This window comes from Atta cephalotes, assembly GCF_000143395.1.
Source record: "Atta cephalotes unplaced genomic scaffold scaffold00009, whole genome shotgun sequence".
NCBI classification, from domain to species: Eukaryota; Metazoa; Arthropoda; class Insecta; order Hymenoptera; family Formicidae; genus Atta; species Atta cephalotes.
Genome location: NW_012130073.1, coordinates 3,095,312 through 3,113,166, shown reverse-complemented (window position 1 = coordinate 3,113,166; position 17,855 = coordinate 3,095,312). Strand labels below are relative to the sequence as shown.

Sequence of the window (17,855 nt, the reverse complement as noted above, 5' to 3'; positions counted from 1 at the left end):
GAGAGAGAGAGAGAAAGAAAGAGAGGGAAAGCGTATAATGACGTACCATGATCGGCAGCACAGCGTTGATTTTGCGAATGTGATTCTCGGTCTCGTCGAAGATGTTGATCGAGATGCCCGAGTGCTGACCGCAGAGGCGGCAAACGCGGCTCGATTCGAGGGTCTCCATGTCGCATATACTGATACAGAGCTCTCCGGAGCTCTCAAGTCACGCTACTCCGTGTTGGCTATTCTCGCGCGTCGTCTCAGCACAGCCCTCTCGCGCGCCACGACGTCGCACGCGCGCGCCTCCACTCAGTTCTTAGCTCTCGCTTGCGCTTTATCTTGACTGGTCGCCTCTCACGCTGCCCTCGCTCGGCTACGTTGTCCTCGGCGCGCGCCCTGCCCTTACCGCCTTGCCACGCTACTTGCTTGCACCCGTATGCGCTCGCGTGCGTCCGCGCCCTACCCGCGGGAATCCAGAAAAGCATCCACGAAAAACGAAGAATGGATCGGAGTGAGAGAGAAGGAAATAGTGAGAGTAGAGGAGGAACGAGGAAGGGAAGACAAGTAGAGATGTGCGTGATAAACCGCGCAAACTCGATAACACGCCGCCACGAGACGCGACCGATCAGCAGGTACGTGACTGAGACCAGTCGAGACGTAGGTCGGGCAATGTGGATCGACCGGATGGAACTAGGCGACCGCTGGTCGCTGGTAATATCTGATCCGATGCACTGCATGCGAACGCGAGATCGATCGGCGTCGCCGCTTAACGATTGATTCGAGCTATATATTGTTATCAAAGAGAAGTCTGAGAGCGGTCATGACCATGCTTTTACCATTATATTTCGTAGGTAATATCCACGATCTTGTGGTTCTGTTCCATGCTTATTTCATGAAATTAGATAAAGATGAATCAAAGTCTGATTGTGCCTTTGTCGAACTCGTCTAATAGTACAGAACAGAACCACAAAATCATGGACATTATCTGGATTTGGTAACAGCTATAAAATCGCAATCATGAAAAAGAAAAGATCCGTTATTATTCCGGAAGAAATTTTAAGGAAAAACATAAAATATAAAATAACATTAGTAAATATTTATATAAAAGAACATTTATATTAACAGTTTTTAAACACTGACATATAATTGTTTTATATTAATTAGTTGATTGCTTCTCTTTGCTACCTTTTTCGATACAAAAATTATTAATTTAACAAAAATATACATATATACAATTTATATTAACGATATATCATAAATTTATACCAATAGTTGATAATGTGGACGTTCTTGAATTATCTCCGAGCAAGACGAATCTGCACGTAACTAAAAGTTTTATAACTGCTAATATCTAACTTTAGAATCGATAAATAAAAATATATGAACAGGAAAAAGCTTTATATATAATACATTCTTCTCTGCAACGATAGTTAATTTGGATCATAAATTACTGTATTTATATAAAAAAATAATTAAAATATATAAGAAATCTACATACTTTTACATGTGTACATTGCACATTAGCATGTAGATATAGATTATTATATTTTATGCATAAACGCACAGTTCTAATTTAAATTTATACATCGTTAATATTGACTGTCAACGCGATGCTGCAAATGCTTTAAAGCGAGACTTTGGCTACAGCTTTTATTAACATTTTTGAATTAAGAAGAAAATATGCGGAAATTTTTAAATTGTATGTGCTCTCTATTTTCTCATATTTAAATTGCTTTCTATTTCGTTCAGCAACGACTCGGTTAGTTTTAAACTACATTTTTTCATCTTGACGAGCAGTTCAAATGAATTGGCTCAAGTTGCTAATGCATGTCGCACACGTATGGATTCTCTTTTATAGGCTTTTTACGATAAACCATTAGCTAAGTATCAAGTCTTAATCTGTAAGAAATTAACCAATTGCAATCGAAGAAAAGAATAATCGACTATGATTGATCAAAGTTTAGGTATTGGCTTATTGTGGAAAGTCTATAAAAGAAATTTCATACATATGCGATCCATTACGCTAATAATAATCCAATCAGCAGACAATGTTTTTTAAATGTTTTATAAACGTTTATTTCTCATTAATTTTATATTTTTCATGATTCATTTTCATTAATTCATTAATTTAATATTTATTTAATGTTTATTAAACATTATAATTTTTTATTTGAAATAATGGTTTGAAAAAATATTTTTTAAATGTTTATCTAACGTTTATTAAATGTTTATTTAACATTAAATATTTATTTGTAATAATAGTTTGAAAAACATTTTTTATATGTTTATTTAATGTTTATTAAATATTTATTTAAAATTAATTATTCATTTGAAATAAAGATTTAAAGAAATATTTTTTAATGTTTGTTTAACGATTATAAAATGTTTCTTTTACATTATTTATTTATTTAAAACGTGGTGATAAGAAACATTTATTTCATATTTATTTAATGTTTAGTAAACGTTCATTTCACATTAACTATTTATTTGAAATAATGGTTTAAAGAATTATTTAACATTAATTAAATCTTTTTTAAACGTTATATGATGTTTAATAAATGTTTGTTTTTTTATTTATTTATTTAAAATATGATTAAAAAATATTTATTTATCTGATATTTATACAAAATATTATTTTCTAAAGCTCAAATTAATAAAAAACGAATCGGAATAATAAAATAATCATGGAAGAGAAGTTAACATAATATAATTGCGTTAAATGTATCATACGTATGCCAATAAAAGAACTATGTGCACCGATAGTTACAAGTGGCATGACGGATAAAATATGAGACTCACCCTGAGATCCCAAGTCATAAAAACCCGGCCGATAAGTGAAAAAGATTAAAATATAATTAAAAATCAGAAATTAATTAATAAAATTAGTCGTCTAAGATTTTTAAACATTGTTGATAAAAAAAACATAAATTAAAAAAAGATTCAAAATTATTATTTTTTCTAATTTTGTTTAAATAATTTTAACATTAAAAAACATTTTTTAACGTTAAAGAAATGTTTTTCAAACTTTAAATGAACGTTTCTTAAATGTTAAAAAAATGTTTATTCAAATATTACAATAAAGATTTTTTTAATCTAAAGAAGGGGACTTAATCCATTATTTTTAAAAATATTGTCTGCTGATGGGGAAATAAACAACAATAAGATAAACCGATATTCATAGCCAGTTTCTTATTTCAATTAATAATTCTTATTTTAATTAGCAATATTTAAAAATGCTAACAAGGCTGCAAATGCTAATAATTAATAATATTTTTAAATGCAATATATATAAGAATGTTTTATAATAATATAAGACTTATATAACAATTTAAGACTTAAGTTTTAAATTCAAACGGATTATGAATATCAACCTTCTAGATCACTATGTGAACAATACAAATAAATAAACATTTAAAACCTCTACGTATAATATACGTTAGACATTAGCTGTATTGACCTTTATTCGAAAATATGTGCAAAGAAAGAAGATCTTTCAGTTAATGTGCTAATTGAAATGGTGTCAGGTCTACTGAAAAGGAAGTTGAAAAGAACTTAAAACAATTGGGCTTTTCCGGATCAGGTTGTATTTTACAAATTGACATAATTCCGATTCTAATTTTCTGCACGGTGACATAATGAAGAGGCAAGAGAAGAGTTGGAATGCAAAGACTCGACAAAATGTACATTTGGATCCAGTCGACAAAGAGGAGAACGACAACAAGGAATATAGGTAAAACGCGAGCAAATACTCAGCAATAAGCACGATTTCGATTGCATTAAACATGAGAAATAATATGATAATAATAGTAATCTTTTGAAAGAAATATTACAATATATTTAGATTTGTTAAACGATCGACAAAGTATACAATATTCTTACTAACTTCTCATTCTATTATTGTTTGTTTTATGTTTAAACTTTAGAACCATCAGATTGCCAAATGGTTTAGAGGCTTTGCTAATTTCCAAATATTTAACAACATCCTTTTCTCAAGAAAAGAAGGTATAAACAAGATTTATTTTAAGACTTACTAATTGTTTTAGTTGTTATTCAAAATTTATATTTAAAATTAATATTAATAATAAACTTTAAAACCATAAGAGATATCTATTTTCAAGATTTAAGCAGTATATTATGATTATGATGACAGTGAAGTTTTGATTTGAAAAATTTAATCTTCTGCACTACAGAAAAGTTTCCATAAATTGATTTCGAAATGTGTGATACAATTTCAAACTGTTTAGTCATTCTGCGGATTATATTCAATTTTCCCCATTTAATACTGCGTGTAATGCGCGTGATGTATTTATTCTTATTTTTTTTTAAACAGGCAGCGTGTAGTTTATGCATGAATGTAGGAAATTTCAGTGATCCAGCAGAATTTCCGGGCATATCATATTTCTTAAACTATATGCTTTTTCAAGATTTCGAAAAATGTTCAGAGGTATTAAAATATGATACATAAATTTACCATAAATTTATTTATTCATATATTTAAGTATTTAAGTATCGTTTTATTTGCAGCAATGTACTTTGGAAGATTTTATTCATTACCATAATGGCATTAATTATGTCTCAGTAAACAATGAGCATACAATATTTTACTTTGATATCGAAGAAAACAGCTTGTTTTTAACTCTCCGCAGTTTTGGTCTTTTTTTTATTAATCCTATAGTATCGAAACATATATTTATGAAAAACCTATTTGACATACAAAACGGTATTATAAATCGTAATTTAAACATTGTTGTCGCAACTTGCAGTCTTGACATACTATGCTTATATAGAGTTTCAGAAAAGCTTATATAAAAGCAAGAACAAATACGATCAACTATTTTCCTCCTTCGCACAAACTGGTCATCCAGCCAACAAGTTTTCTGTGGACCATTTAATAAAATTGCACAATAATATAGATCACGACAAATTGTACAATGTGCTGGTCAAATTTAAAAAGCGCTATTACAGCGCTCACAGAATGAAGCTAGCAATACGGGTAACTTTGTTAAAATTGCGACGCGAAAATTATTACTTATAGAGTTTATGATTCTTTTGTTTATAAAATAAAGTTAAATCATAACATGATACATCTTTTTATAGTCGGGACTACCGTTGGATACAATGGAAAAATTTGTCACAGCGTGCTTTGCTGGTGTGTCAAATAACAGGATACCTCCAGATAATTTTTCCAAATTTAAAAACGATTTCCCTTTTGATACTCCTGCTTTCCGAAAAATGTATAAAGTTAGTGATTCGGAATATTTGACACGAGTATGTGACTAAAATTTGAACAGATGTAAAAGAACCTAGGTTTATACAACATAAAAATACAAAATATACAAAAAATTTCTCTTTTGCAGCTAAAAATAACGTGGGCCTTGCCTTCGTTCTCTGATTTTTATAAATGTAATTCATATCTATATATACCGTGGATTCTTGGATATAAGGGAAAAGGTTCCTTAATTAATTATCTATGCCAAAAGATATGGAGTCCTACATCAGACGAGAAAATGAATTATTGTGAGATTCAACAAAACTCTTTGTACAGCTTAATACAGCTCACCATAATACTCACTTCTAAAGGACAAAAACATCTGGAAGATGTTCTAGATGCGATATTTTCTTTTATCAATTTACTAAAGAGAGCGGGTCCACAGGAAGCAATTTACAATGACATATATGAGAGTAAAAAAAATATTTATAGGTAAAGTAATTTTAGAAATAAATATGTATTTAAGAAGATTGAAGAGAAAGGTTAACAACATATTTGTGGAACATCACTTGAAAATCTTTTTAGATTTACTAATTACAACAACGAACCAATCTCTTTTGTAAAACACTTGAGTAAGAATATGCATTTCTTTCCATCGAAGGCTTATATAATTGGAAACTCGCTTAATTCCAATTATAATGCAAAAGTTATACAAAAATGTTTGAATTATTTGGTACCTGAAATGACGAATATTATGATTTTCTCAAAGAATTTTAATGATTTCGAATTAAAGAAGGTTGATCCATGGTGGCACACGGCATATACGGATATTGAGATACCGAAAAAATGGATCGAACGTTGGAAAATCATTGAGCCACTACCAGAATTTTCTTTACCATCACCGAATATATTTCTTACCAAGAAAGACGTTTGTCTAATGCAGGTACCAAATGAACAAATTGAGAAATATCCTATAAAATTACACAGTAATTCTGTGTCGGAGATTTGGTATCACTCGAATCCTAAGTTTTGTTTGAAGAAATGTTGTATGCATTTCTATTTTATTTCACCTCTGAAATTTGAATCGTTGAAGAAGTAAGTAGCACAGGAAATGTAACCATGCAATAATTGTAGTTACTACTGTACTTGATATTATATGTATACCAATTTTTAACTTATGATTACTAATATTATAATTTTTATATAATTATTTACATCTTATCGAAAAAGACGTGAATATTAATGATATTTTAGTGAAATTCTCATGCGTATGTACTGCAAACTATGGCGACAGCTATTAGTCGATCAATTATATCCATCTTTACTGGCTGGGTTTACACATGCTGTCAACATCCTTCACAATGGTTTTACATTAAAAATAAGCGGTTTTAATGAAACTCTGCCAGTAAGTAAACGTTCAAAGTGTGTTTTGGAGTTGTAAATATAATTTCAAAATATATCATTATATTTATATTTGCAGCTTGTAGCGGCTACTTATGCACAAAGCATGAAGCAATATTCAAGCTTAATTACAAAGGATATATTTGAAAATGTCAAAATTCGACTAACGCTGATATATCTGAACTCAATTAGCGCACCTAAAATTTTCATCGAGTATTGACTACTGATTATTTATTATATCAGGCATTATTACAATAATTACAAAATTACAAATCTTACATGACTAAAATAAATAATTAACATATTAATTGTAACAATTGATATCATAAAATAAAATGATCATAAAATGATCATAAAATAAATTATATCACGTTACATTTCTGCTAATCAATTATATCTTTACTCTTACTTGCAGCGACATGGCATTATCGATACTGAAACTCGACCATCATTCACTAATTGATATGTATACTATTATACAGAATATCACTTTGAAAGACTTTCAAGACTTTGTAAAATCCTTTACCGAACGTCTATACATTCAATGTCTCGTGCAAGGAAACATAACGTCGACTGTTGCGATCAAGACCGTACAGAAATTTATTAAAACAATTAATTGTAGCCCTTTACATCCAAATACAATACAACAGCTTAGAGGCACTCAGATACCTTTGGGCATAAGCTATTACAAGATTAAAAATATCGTCAAACATGATACAATTTCCATAATATCAAATTATTATCAAGCCGGCATCACCACGATTGAATTATCGACATTAATTCGTCTGATAAGCGTAAGTATTAAGGGGATCTTAAAGTGAAACGCTAACTCCGAGGAGATCGCTATTTATCGAAAAATGCGACACATCGACACATTTTTATATACTACTGCACCAATATATCACTCACACACATATACATAAATTTTCGTAGAATAATTATGTTTTAATTAGACTTCTAATTGAAATTCTAAGAATTTCGCGTCATTTGTTTATGTAAACTACCTACATCTACAGTACATCTACAGTCTGTAGATGACAATTTCGTAAGTACAGATTCTATATCAAGCAAATTGTTTCGATATTGATAATATTATATTGGGGTGAGAAATAATAATGATCTCAATTTAAATCATTTTTTTGTTCTCGGCATAAACTCTATCACACGCACATATTAATGCGTACTTTAATCCTGAGAAAAGATTTTTAAATCTATAAAAGAGAAAAATGTAATTATTATACAAATATTGCATTTAGTCGGTGATGTAGATAACTTAAAGATTCTCTTAAATAATATATATTGTTTTGTATATTTTGAATGTATGGAATCTTTAATGTATATTCATTTATTTTTAAAAATTAAGGAAATATGAGTAAGATCTTTGATTATCACGATTAATTGTACTTGCACATCATATTTACTTGCACTTGTTTTCAGTATATAATGAACAATAAGTTACACGAGGATCTACTTCTTCATAAGTTTATATATACCAAGATCAACTTTAGTAACGTTAACGGAATTTTAGGATATTTTATTACTATTTGCGCCCAAGCATATCAAGGCACAACCGAATATCTTGATAAGAAAATCGATGAATTTTTGAGATGGTTTAAAAACATTATGGAAGAGCTCACAGAAGAGGAATTAGATGTTTACAAAGAAATGTTCCTAAAATCTAGATCATATGACAATGCCAATCTTGAAGAAGAAGCTGAAAGAAACTGGAAAGAGATCATAACGTGTACTTATATATTTAATTTACACGAACAGGAAATACTTGCTCTAAAGAAAATAAATGTTAATAAGCTGAGGGAATGGCTTGCAGATCACACATTGAATGGAAGTAATTTCAGAAAATTGAGTTTGCATATTGTGGGAGTTATTCCCAAAAATGTGAAATACGTTCATTTAGAATACGTGAATGACGATCATCAGCAGTACAAGTCAAATAAATATCATTATATTACTAAAGTAGAAGATTATAAGAAAAAACTTTTCATATTTTCAATTAAGCATTCCAACAAATCCTCTTAGAGCACAGAATAAATGACACATTAATGATTTAATAATATAATAAAATGAAATAAAAACTTTTATTGTCTTATGATAATGAAGTTTTTCTTTAACGGTTAAATGATTAAATTTAAGCTTTTTATCCTCTCATAGGACTACACAAGAAACCAATGCAAACATCTTTTGCAACGTTCATCATACTTCTATATTCTTTCGATAAGTCGTTATGAATAATAGTTATTATTATAATAGCTATTATTGTAACAGCTATAGAATTTTTGCGTTTTGCTACAGAACTAGAATATTCGAAGTTATAATAGCTATTATTGTAACAGCTATAGAATTTTTGCGTTTTGCTACAGAACTAGAATATTCGAAGTTAATAGAACGAAATTGTTAGTTTTATATATAACGATATATAAATATTTTTTCTTTAATAATAAGAATACAGAAACATATAAACAGATACATAATGGAAACATATTATAAGTAACTGTAATAAGAGTAATAGACAAAAATATATACTGTGATAATTAGGGATGCACCGGATCGTAAAATTATCGGATACCGGATATCGAATATCTGGACAGAATGTATCATCGGATATCCAGCATTCGATAGGATATCCGAGAAGGCAATTTCTTCGAGTCGGATATCCGACCGGATTCCGAGAAAATGTTTCTTCTAAAAAAAAAGCCTATAGAGAAAAAGATTGCGACAATGTATAAAATATTGTAGCATCATGAATATTTATTTCTAGAATATTTGTATAAGAAAAAATCGACAATTTAATGATATTTCAACCGGATATCTTCCGGATAATAGTGATATCTGGCTATCCGATTAGATAGTAAACAAGTGCCGTATAATATCGGATACCGGATATCCGGTGCATTCCTAATGACAATAAAGGAGGATATTAGTTAAAAAATAAAGTACTTGCTCAAGAATGTAATTTTTTATTCTAAACACGACAAAATGTTTTCAATAAAATATGTCTCTCACTCTCTTTTTCTCTCTTCTTTCTCTTTCCTCTCCTGACTCATATCACAAATTTTCAAACTTAACTTAATTGATTTAAAATTCGTATTCTTTTACAAAGGCCGCACATCAGTTGAGCAAGACTTTTATAAACTGAAAGACTGATTCTACAAATATTTTATTTTTATATATATGCATACATATTGTGTGGAAATTGCATTTTAAATAAACTGATGAAATATTAAATATTCTACTTTCTAGAAAGAGAGGAAATTTTTTAATTTAACTGCTTTTTAAGTCAACTGCTCAGTTTCCTATTCTTTCGGAAAAGAAAATTTTGCGATTCGGCGATAGCTGACATAAAAAAAAAGGTAGAGCATCTGCTTTTAAAAATCAGATTTTGTGATCATTAATAAGTAATGTACAATATAAATAATTTTAAATTAATGCAACATTCATTAAGAGTGGGTTTTGAGTTTTATACTTTAAATAAACATCATATATATTCTTTTTTTTCTATTTTTACAATTTTTCTATTATATAGATTTGTAATTCTATCTTATATATCTTCTTTCTTATATACATTTTCAAACATTTACTATTTATAATTACAATATGAATAATTAAAAATTATTGATATTCGTAATTATTTCTGGGTCTTCCAGAACTCTTCAATAATTACAAAAATTTATTTGAAGTGACAACCTCTAATAGTTAGTTTATTTTTTTCAGTTGAACTCTATGCATATAGTTTATCTATTTTTTTTTAAGAAGGAAATGTTAGCGATATAAGAAGTTTAACTCAATTTAGCGATGATTCTCATTCAATATAGCATTACAATTCTAAAAAAAAAGAAATTAAGTGTGATTCTTTAAAAGTTGTTCTTATGGAGGCATATACATCTAAAGGTAGTGAAAAAAATCGATTGTTTTAAATATTTGAAGTATAATGTCCTAAAAACATTTTTGTAGATTTATTCGGCGAAAAATAAAGAAGTTATATGAAATTATAAAGTAGATTCGAGCGCATTGAAGACAACAGATAGACGCGTCAGCAACAATTCAAATTCACGTAAGTCAAAAAACATTCTTCCTTTATTCATTGTGTTTTTCAACAGTATCCCCAGAGCTGCATTTAAAAATACGAATGGTTGGTTGGGTATAAGATAAGCCTTGTCTGGAAGAGCAACTGAAAAGATTGAACGTTAACAATGAAAAGTATGATCCGAACGTAAAATTTTAAAAGCGTTTCTCTCAAACTATTTTCAAAACGCATGACCACTTGAAGATGATTTGATCGATCGATTTGCAATTTTACACACTTTTTCTATGTATTGAAAACTAGTTCTTGACATAGGATTTTTTTTCCTACAATGCTTAGTTTTTTCGTAGCTGAAAACGAGCAAAATTAAAGAAAATCGTTACTTTGACCTTTTTATGACAATTAACAGTTGCTATTTTATTCAAATACAATATTTAAAAAACGGCTATGTCAAGCACAAGATCTATGTTTCAATTTCATAAAACTTGTACCATTTTGCTTTCATACGAGTTTTGTGCGAGCAGAAATGGTCACCTATTTTATAAAACATGATATACGAAAATTTGAATAGCGACTCCATTTCAAATTGTTTTTAAATGAAATTTTAATGACATAAATAGAGAAAAGTATCATTTTTACAATGAAATAAATCAGATCATTTCTTTGTCTTTATCCGGTTTTCCATAAAAAATTCGCAAAATTATGCCTCGTTTTGATCAGGCTAAGTATACATGCCTCTTAAACTTCATTATACTTAAACATAGTATGCTCTCTTTAGTTCAACCATTATCAGACGTGTATGGCTAGATTTCAGATAGCTTTAAACCGAGCTGCTTGTTTACTTCGATGTGTAATTAGGTCAAATTAAGTTCAAATTTCAAGCGCTTGTCGCACATGTGGGATCTCTTTCAGGCGTGTGCCTACAATGAAATAATTATTTAAACAATCAATAGGCGGGCAATTATAGTCGGATCTTAAATCCGTTTTAAATAATACTACACTTAATAAGGCTCAGTGATTCGTTCATATTTTAAGATAATATTTTAAGATAGTATTTAAACGATATTAAATATAAGAACAAATCGTACATAATATATTAACTGGACTTGCTGGACCATTGGCTCTCAGTGAGAAATACAAGTTAGTAAACATTTATGACTTTTGCTTAAAATGTACACAAGTTAGTCGTATATTGACTTTTGTTTGAAGGCAAGTGACATAACGGAAGAAGAAGCTGTATCGGTTAGAGTGCTGATCAAAATTGTTTGTCAGAAACGACTTAATATTGGGGATTCTTTCATCGGATCGATTTTTTTATATCGAAATAATGCAAAAGAGTGGAGATAATGAGAATTGTCAAGTTGAATATCTAGAACCTCCTGTCAAATCGGAGAATGACAAGAAAAAATATAGGTGAGACGAAAGAAATACCGATCAGCAATATGCACGATTTCGATTGAAATAAGTGAGAAATACTGTAACAATAATTTTTTAGAAGAAACATTGTAATGTATTTTTTATTGATAAATGCAGGAATTAAATTTTTTTAAATAATCAATAATATGCACAATATTCTCATTGACGTCTCATTTTATTAATATTTTGTTTGTTTGTCTTTTAAATTTAGAACCATCAGATTACCAAATGGTTTAGAAGCTTTGCTAATTTCCGAATATTTAACAACATCCTTTTCTCAAGAAAAAAAGGTATAAACAAGATAATTTTATTTGCATTTTAGGACTTACTAATTTTTTTTAGTTGTTATTCAAAATTTATATTTAAAATTAATATTAACAGTAAACTTTAAAATCATATGAAATATTTATTTTTAAGATTTAAGCAGTATATTATCAGAAGTTTTGATTTGAAAAATTTAATTTACTGCATTGCACAAAAGTTTTCATAAATTGATTTCGAATTGTGTGATGCAATTTCGAACTGTTTAGTCATTCTGTTGATTATATACAATTCTCTATTTAACAATGCGTGTAATGCGCGTGATGTGATATTCTTATATTTTTTTAAACAGGCAGCATGTAGCTTATTCATAGACGTAGGAAATTTCAGCGATATGCCAGAATTTCCGGGCATATCATTTTTCTTAGGGTATATGTTTTCTCAAGAATCCGAGAAATATTCCGAGGTGCTAAAAAAAGATACATAAATTTACCACAAAATTTATTTATTCGTATATTTAAGTACTTAAGTCTTATTTGCAGCAATCAGGTATTACTATGGCAAATTTTATTGAAGACCATAATGGCACTATTTATATCGATGTGACCCACGAACATACAATATTTTACTTTGATATCGAAAAAGACAACTTTTTTTTAGCTCTCTATAATTTTGGCGTTTTTTTTGAGGATCCTATAATGCCGAAACATGTATTTATAGAGAAACAAAATGCTATAAAAAACGGTATAAAAATCGTAATCTTAAAATTGTGGTCGCAACTTGCAGTCTTAACATTCTTATATAGAGTTTCAGATATTATTTGGCAAGTCGAGATACGAACAACTATTTTCCTCCTTCGCACAAACTGGTCATCCAACCAACAAGTTTTCTGTGGATCATTTAATAAAATTGCGGAATAATATTGATTACGATAAATTGTACGATGTGCTAAATAAATTTAAAGAGCGCCACTACTGTGCTCACAGAATGAAGCTAGCAATACAGGTAACTTTGTTAAAATTACGACGCGAAAATTATTTATTACTTACAGACTTATGATTTCCTTTGTTTATAAAATAAAGTTAAATCATAACATGATACATATTCTTATAGTCGAGATTTCGATTGAATACAATGGAAAAATTTGTCAAAGTATGCTTTGCTGATATACCAAATAACAAAATGCCTCCAGATAATTTTTCCAAATTTAAAAACGCTCTGCCTTTTGATACTCCCGCTTTCCGAAAAATGTATAAAATTAAATATGATGAGGAACATTTGACACAAGTATGTGACTAAAATTTAATAAAAAAGAATCTAGGATTATACAATATATAAAAATTCAAATAAATACACAAAATAAACTTCTTCTTTTGCAGCTAAAAATAACGTGGGCCTTGCCTTCGTTCTCCGATTTTTATAAATGTAATTCATATCAATATATCCCGAGGATTATTGGATATAAAGGAGAAGGTTCCTTAATTAGTTATCTACGACAAAAAATGTGGAGCCCATCAGACAATATATTTGATTGTGAGAGTCAACAAAACTCTTTGTACGGCTTAATACAGCTCACCATAGTACTCACTTCTGAAGGACGAAAATATCTGGAAGATGTTCTAAATGCAATATTTTCTTTTATCAATTTACTAAAGGCAACAGGTCCGCAGAAAGCAATTTACAATGACATTTATGAACAAAATAATTTTAGGTAAAGTAATTTAAAAAATAAATATATGTATTTAAGATGATTGAAGAGAATTGAATAACACATTTGTGGAACGCTATTTATATTTGAAGTTCTTTTTAGATTTACTAATTACAACAACGAACCAATCTCTTTTGTAAAACACTTGAGTAAGAATATGCATTATTTTCCATCGAAGGCTTATATAATTGGAAACTCGCTTAATTCCAATTATAATGCAAAAGTTATACAAAAATGTTTGAATTATTTGGTACCTGAGATGGCGAATATTATGATTTTCTCAAAGAATTTTAATGATTTTGAATTAAAGAAGATTGAACCATGGTGGCACACGGCATATACGGATATTGAGATACCGAAAAAATGGATCGAACGTTGGAAAGTCATTGAGCCACTACCAGAATTTTCTTTACCATCACCGAATATATTTCTTACCAAGAAAGACGTTTGTCTAATGCAGGTACCAAATGAACAAATTGAGAAATATCCTATAAAATTACACAGTAATTCTGTGTCGGAGATTTGGTATCACTCGAATCCTAAGTTTTGTTTACCGAAATGTTGTATATATTTCTATTTTATTTCCCCTCTAAAATATCAGTCGTTAAAGAAGTAAGTAGCATAGAAAATGTAACAATACTACTGTACTTGACATTATATGTATACCAATTTTTAACTTATAATTACTAATATTGTGATTTTGGTATAATTATTTACACCTTATTGAAAAAGATATGAACATTAATGACATTTCAGTGAAATTCTCATGCATATGTACTGCAGACTATTGAAACAGCTATTAACCGAAAAATTATATCCAGCTGAACTGATTGGATTTAAATACGTTATCAGATTCCTTCTGAATGGTTTTACATTAAAAATAAGCGGTCTTAATGAAACTCTGCCAGTAAGTATACGTTCAAAGTGTTTAAGAGAAGAGTTATAAATACAATTTCAAGATATATCATTATATTTATATGCAGCTTGTAGCGGCTACTTTGGCACAAGGAATGGTGCAATGTTCAAGCTTTATTACGAAGGACATATTTGAAAATATCAAAATTCAACAAATTCAGACATATTATGACTCAGTTAGCAAACCTGAGATTTTCATCATGTACTGATTGTTTATCAAGCATTATTACAATTATAAAATTCTTACATAACTAAAATAAATGATTAATATATTAATTATAAATACAATTGATATTATAAAATAAATTACATCATGTTACATTTCTGTTAATCAATAATATATTTATTCTTGTTTGCAGCGACATGATATTGTCGATACTGAAACACATCCATCATTCACAAATTGATATGTTTACTGCTGTACAGGATATCACTTTGAAAGACTTTCAAGACTTTGTAAAATCCTTTACCGAACGTCTATACATTCAATGTCTCGTGCAAGGAAACATAACGCCGTCTGCTGCGATCAAGATCGTACAGCAATTTATTAAAACAATTAATTGTAGCTCTTTACATTCAAATACGATACAACAGTTTAGAGGCACTCAAATACCATTGGGCATAAGCTATTACAAGATTAAAAATATCAACAAATTAGATACAACTTCCATGATAAAAAATTATTATCAAGCCGGTGTCACTGCGATTGATTTAGCTACATTAATCCGTCTGATAAGCGTAAGTATTAAGGAGATCCTAAAGCGCTAACTCCGAGGAGATTGCTATTTATCGAAAAATGCGAACATATCGTTCGAAACATATCGTTATATACTACTGCATCAATATTTCACGCAAACATATGCATAAATTTTCGTAGAATAATAGTGATTTAATTAGACTTCAAAATCAAATTCTAAGAATTCCGAATTGTTTGTTTATGTAAACTACTAGTCTGTAGACGACAATTTCGTAAATACAGGTTGCAAAGCTTTTATAGCAAATGTTGTTTCGATATTGATTATGTCATATTGGAGTAAGAAATGATAAAGAAAATCTCAATTTGAGTCATTTTTTTTTCATTCTCGACATAAATTTTGTCTCATAAATCCGTACGTATTAATGCATATATTTTAATCTTGAAAAAGGATTTTTGAATCTGTAAAAGAGAAAAAAAGTTGTTATACAAAAATTATTGCGTTTAGTCAGTGATATAGACAACTTAAGGAGAGATCCCCTTAAATAACATACATTATTTTGTATATTTTGAATGCTTGGAATCTTTGATGCATATTCATTTATTTTTAAAAGTTAATTAAATATGAATAAGCTTTTTGATTATCATGATTAATTTTATCTATACATCACATTCATTTCCACATATTTTCAGTATATAATGGACGATAAGTTATACAAGATATTCGCAGATAAATTTGATGCCACGGTCAACGTTGTAAACTATTACGGAATTTTAGGATATTCCATTACTGTTTGCACTCAAGCACATAAATACAAAACCGAATACGTTGATAAGAAGATCGACGAATTTTTGAGATGGTTTAAAAACGATTTGGAAAAACTCACAGAAGAGGAATTGGATGTTTATAAAGAAATGTTCCTGAAATCTAGATCACATGACGATGTCAATATTGAAAACGAAAGAAATTGGTATCAGATCCTGTATCAAACTTACGTATTTAACTTACATGAACAGGAAATACTTGTTCTAAAGGATATAAATGTTAAAAAGCTGAGGGAATGGTTTGCAGACCACACATCGAACGGAAGTAATTTCAGAAAATTGAGTTTGCATATTGTAGGAACTATTCCCAAAAAAGCAAAATACGTTGATTTAGAATACATAAATGACGATCATCAGCAGTACAAGCCAACTAAATATCATTATATTACTAAAGTAGAAAATTATAAGAAAAAACTCTTCATATTTCCAACTAAGTGTTCAACAATTCTCTCAGAGCACAGAATAAGTAACACATTAACGATTTAATAATATAATAAAAATGAAATTATAATTTGTATTGTCTTATAATGAAGCTTTTTTTAATTATTAAATTTAAGCTTTTTGCATAGCAACTACACACTAAATCAATGCGAGCATTTTTTATAATTACACTTATTATACTTCAATATTTTTTTCGATGAGCCATTATGAACAATAACAACTATTATTATAATAGCTATTATTGTAACAGCTATAGAATTTTGCATTTTACTACAGAACCAGAATATTTGAAATTAATAGAACAAAATTTTCTCACATTAAAATTTAAATTATTAGTTTTATATAATAACGATACTTTTCTTTAATAAGAAAATATAAACAGATATATAATGAAAGCATATTAGTAACTGTAATAACTAGACAAAAACATACACTGTGATAATAAAGGAGGCTACTTAGGATGTAAAGTACTTGCTCAAGATGTAATTTTTCATATTTTTTATTTATATTCTAAACACAACAAAATGTTTTCACAATAAAATATGTCTCTCGCTCTCTTTTTTTCTCTCTCTTTCTCTTTCCTCTCCTCACTTGTAATCAAAATTTTCATACTTAATTTAATTGATTTAAAATTCGTATTCTTTTATAAAGGTCACATACCAGTTGAGTAAGACTTTTCTATAAACTGAACGGCTGAGACTACAAATATTTTACTTTTTTGTATGCATACGTATTGTGTAGGAATTGCATTTTAAATAAATTGATGAAATACTAAATATTATATTTTCTAGAAAAAGAGCAAATTTTTTAATTTAACTGCTTTTTAAGTCAACTGTTCAGCTTTCTATTCTCTTGGAAAAGAAAATTTTACGATTCGGCGAGCATAAAAAAACAAGCGAAGCACTTGCTATTAGAAATCAGATTTTGTGACCATTAATAAGTAATGTACAATATAAGTAAT

The 17,855-nt window shown here is 29.0% G+C and overlaps 5 protein-coding genes across 5 annotated transcripts in view; 4 read left to right on the top strand and 1 right to left on the bottom strand.

Annotated features, from left to right (window-relative positions):
* The window catches only part of LOC105627504, a 4,384-nt gene extending 4,215 nt beyond the window's left edge, over nucleotides 1-169 (bottom strand). Inside the window, exon 1 of the mRNA XM_012208784.1 lies at nucleotides 47-169. Within this exon, the coding sequence (XP_012064174.1) occupies nucleotides 47-169 (123 nt within the window). The remainder of the gene's footprint in view (nucleotides 1-46) is intronic.
* A 4,508-nt stretch (nucleotides 170-4,677) lies between these two features.
* Nucleotides 4,678-5,690, top strand: LOC105627503 (nardilysin-like). The gene is made up of 4 exons (XM_012208783.1): nucleotides 4,678-4,705; nucleotides 4,773-4,978; nucleotides 5,083-5,253; nucleotides 5,343-5,690. The coding sequence occupies exons 1-4, from the start codon at nucleotides 4,678-4,680 to the stop codon at nucleotides 5,688-5,690; spliced, it is 753 nt and encodes a 250-aa protein (XP_012064173.1).
* A 441-nt stretch (nucleotides 5,691-6,131) lies between these two features.
* On the top strand, nucleotides 6,132-8,632 carry LOC105627632 (nardilysin-like). The gene is made up of 5 exons (XM_012208910.1): nucleotides 6,132-6,289; nucleotides 6,449-6,599; nucleotides 6,675-6,808; nucleotides 7,011-7,389; nucleotides 8,033-8,632. Exons 1-5 carry the CDS (start codon nucleotides 6,132-6,134, stop codon nucleotides 8,630-8,632), a joined length of 1,422 nt encoding a protein of 473 aa, XP_012064300.1.
* A 4,377-nt stretch (nucleotides 8,633-13,009) lies between these two features.
* On the top strand, nucleotides 13,010-14,026 carry LOC105627502 (nardilysin-like). Its single transcript, XM_012208782.1, has 4 exons — nucleotides 13,010-13,055; nucleotides 13,117-13,316; nucleotides 13,425-13,598; nucleotides 13,691-14,026. Exons 1-4 carry the CDS (start codon nucleotides 13,010-13,012, stop codon nucleotides 14,024-14,026), a joined length of 756 nt encoding a protein of 251 aa, XP_012064172.1.
* A 447-nt stretch (nucleotides 14,027-14,473) lies between these two features.
* On the top strand, nucleotides 14,474-16,939 carry LOC105627631 (nardilysin-like). The gene is made up of 5 exons (XM_012208909.1): nucleotides 14,474-14,631; nucleotides 14,776-14,926; nucleotides 15,003-15,136; nucleotides 15,294-15,672; nucleotides 16,322-16,939. Exons 1-5 carry the CDS (start codon nucleotides 14,474-14,476, stop codon nucleotides 16,937-16,939), a joined length of 1,440 nt encoding a protein of 479 aa, XP_012064299.1.
* Nucleotides 16,940-17,855: the final 916 nt, after the last annotated feature.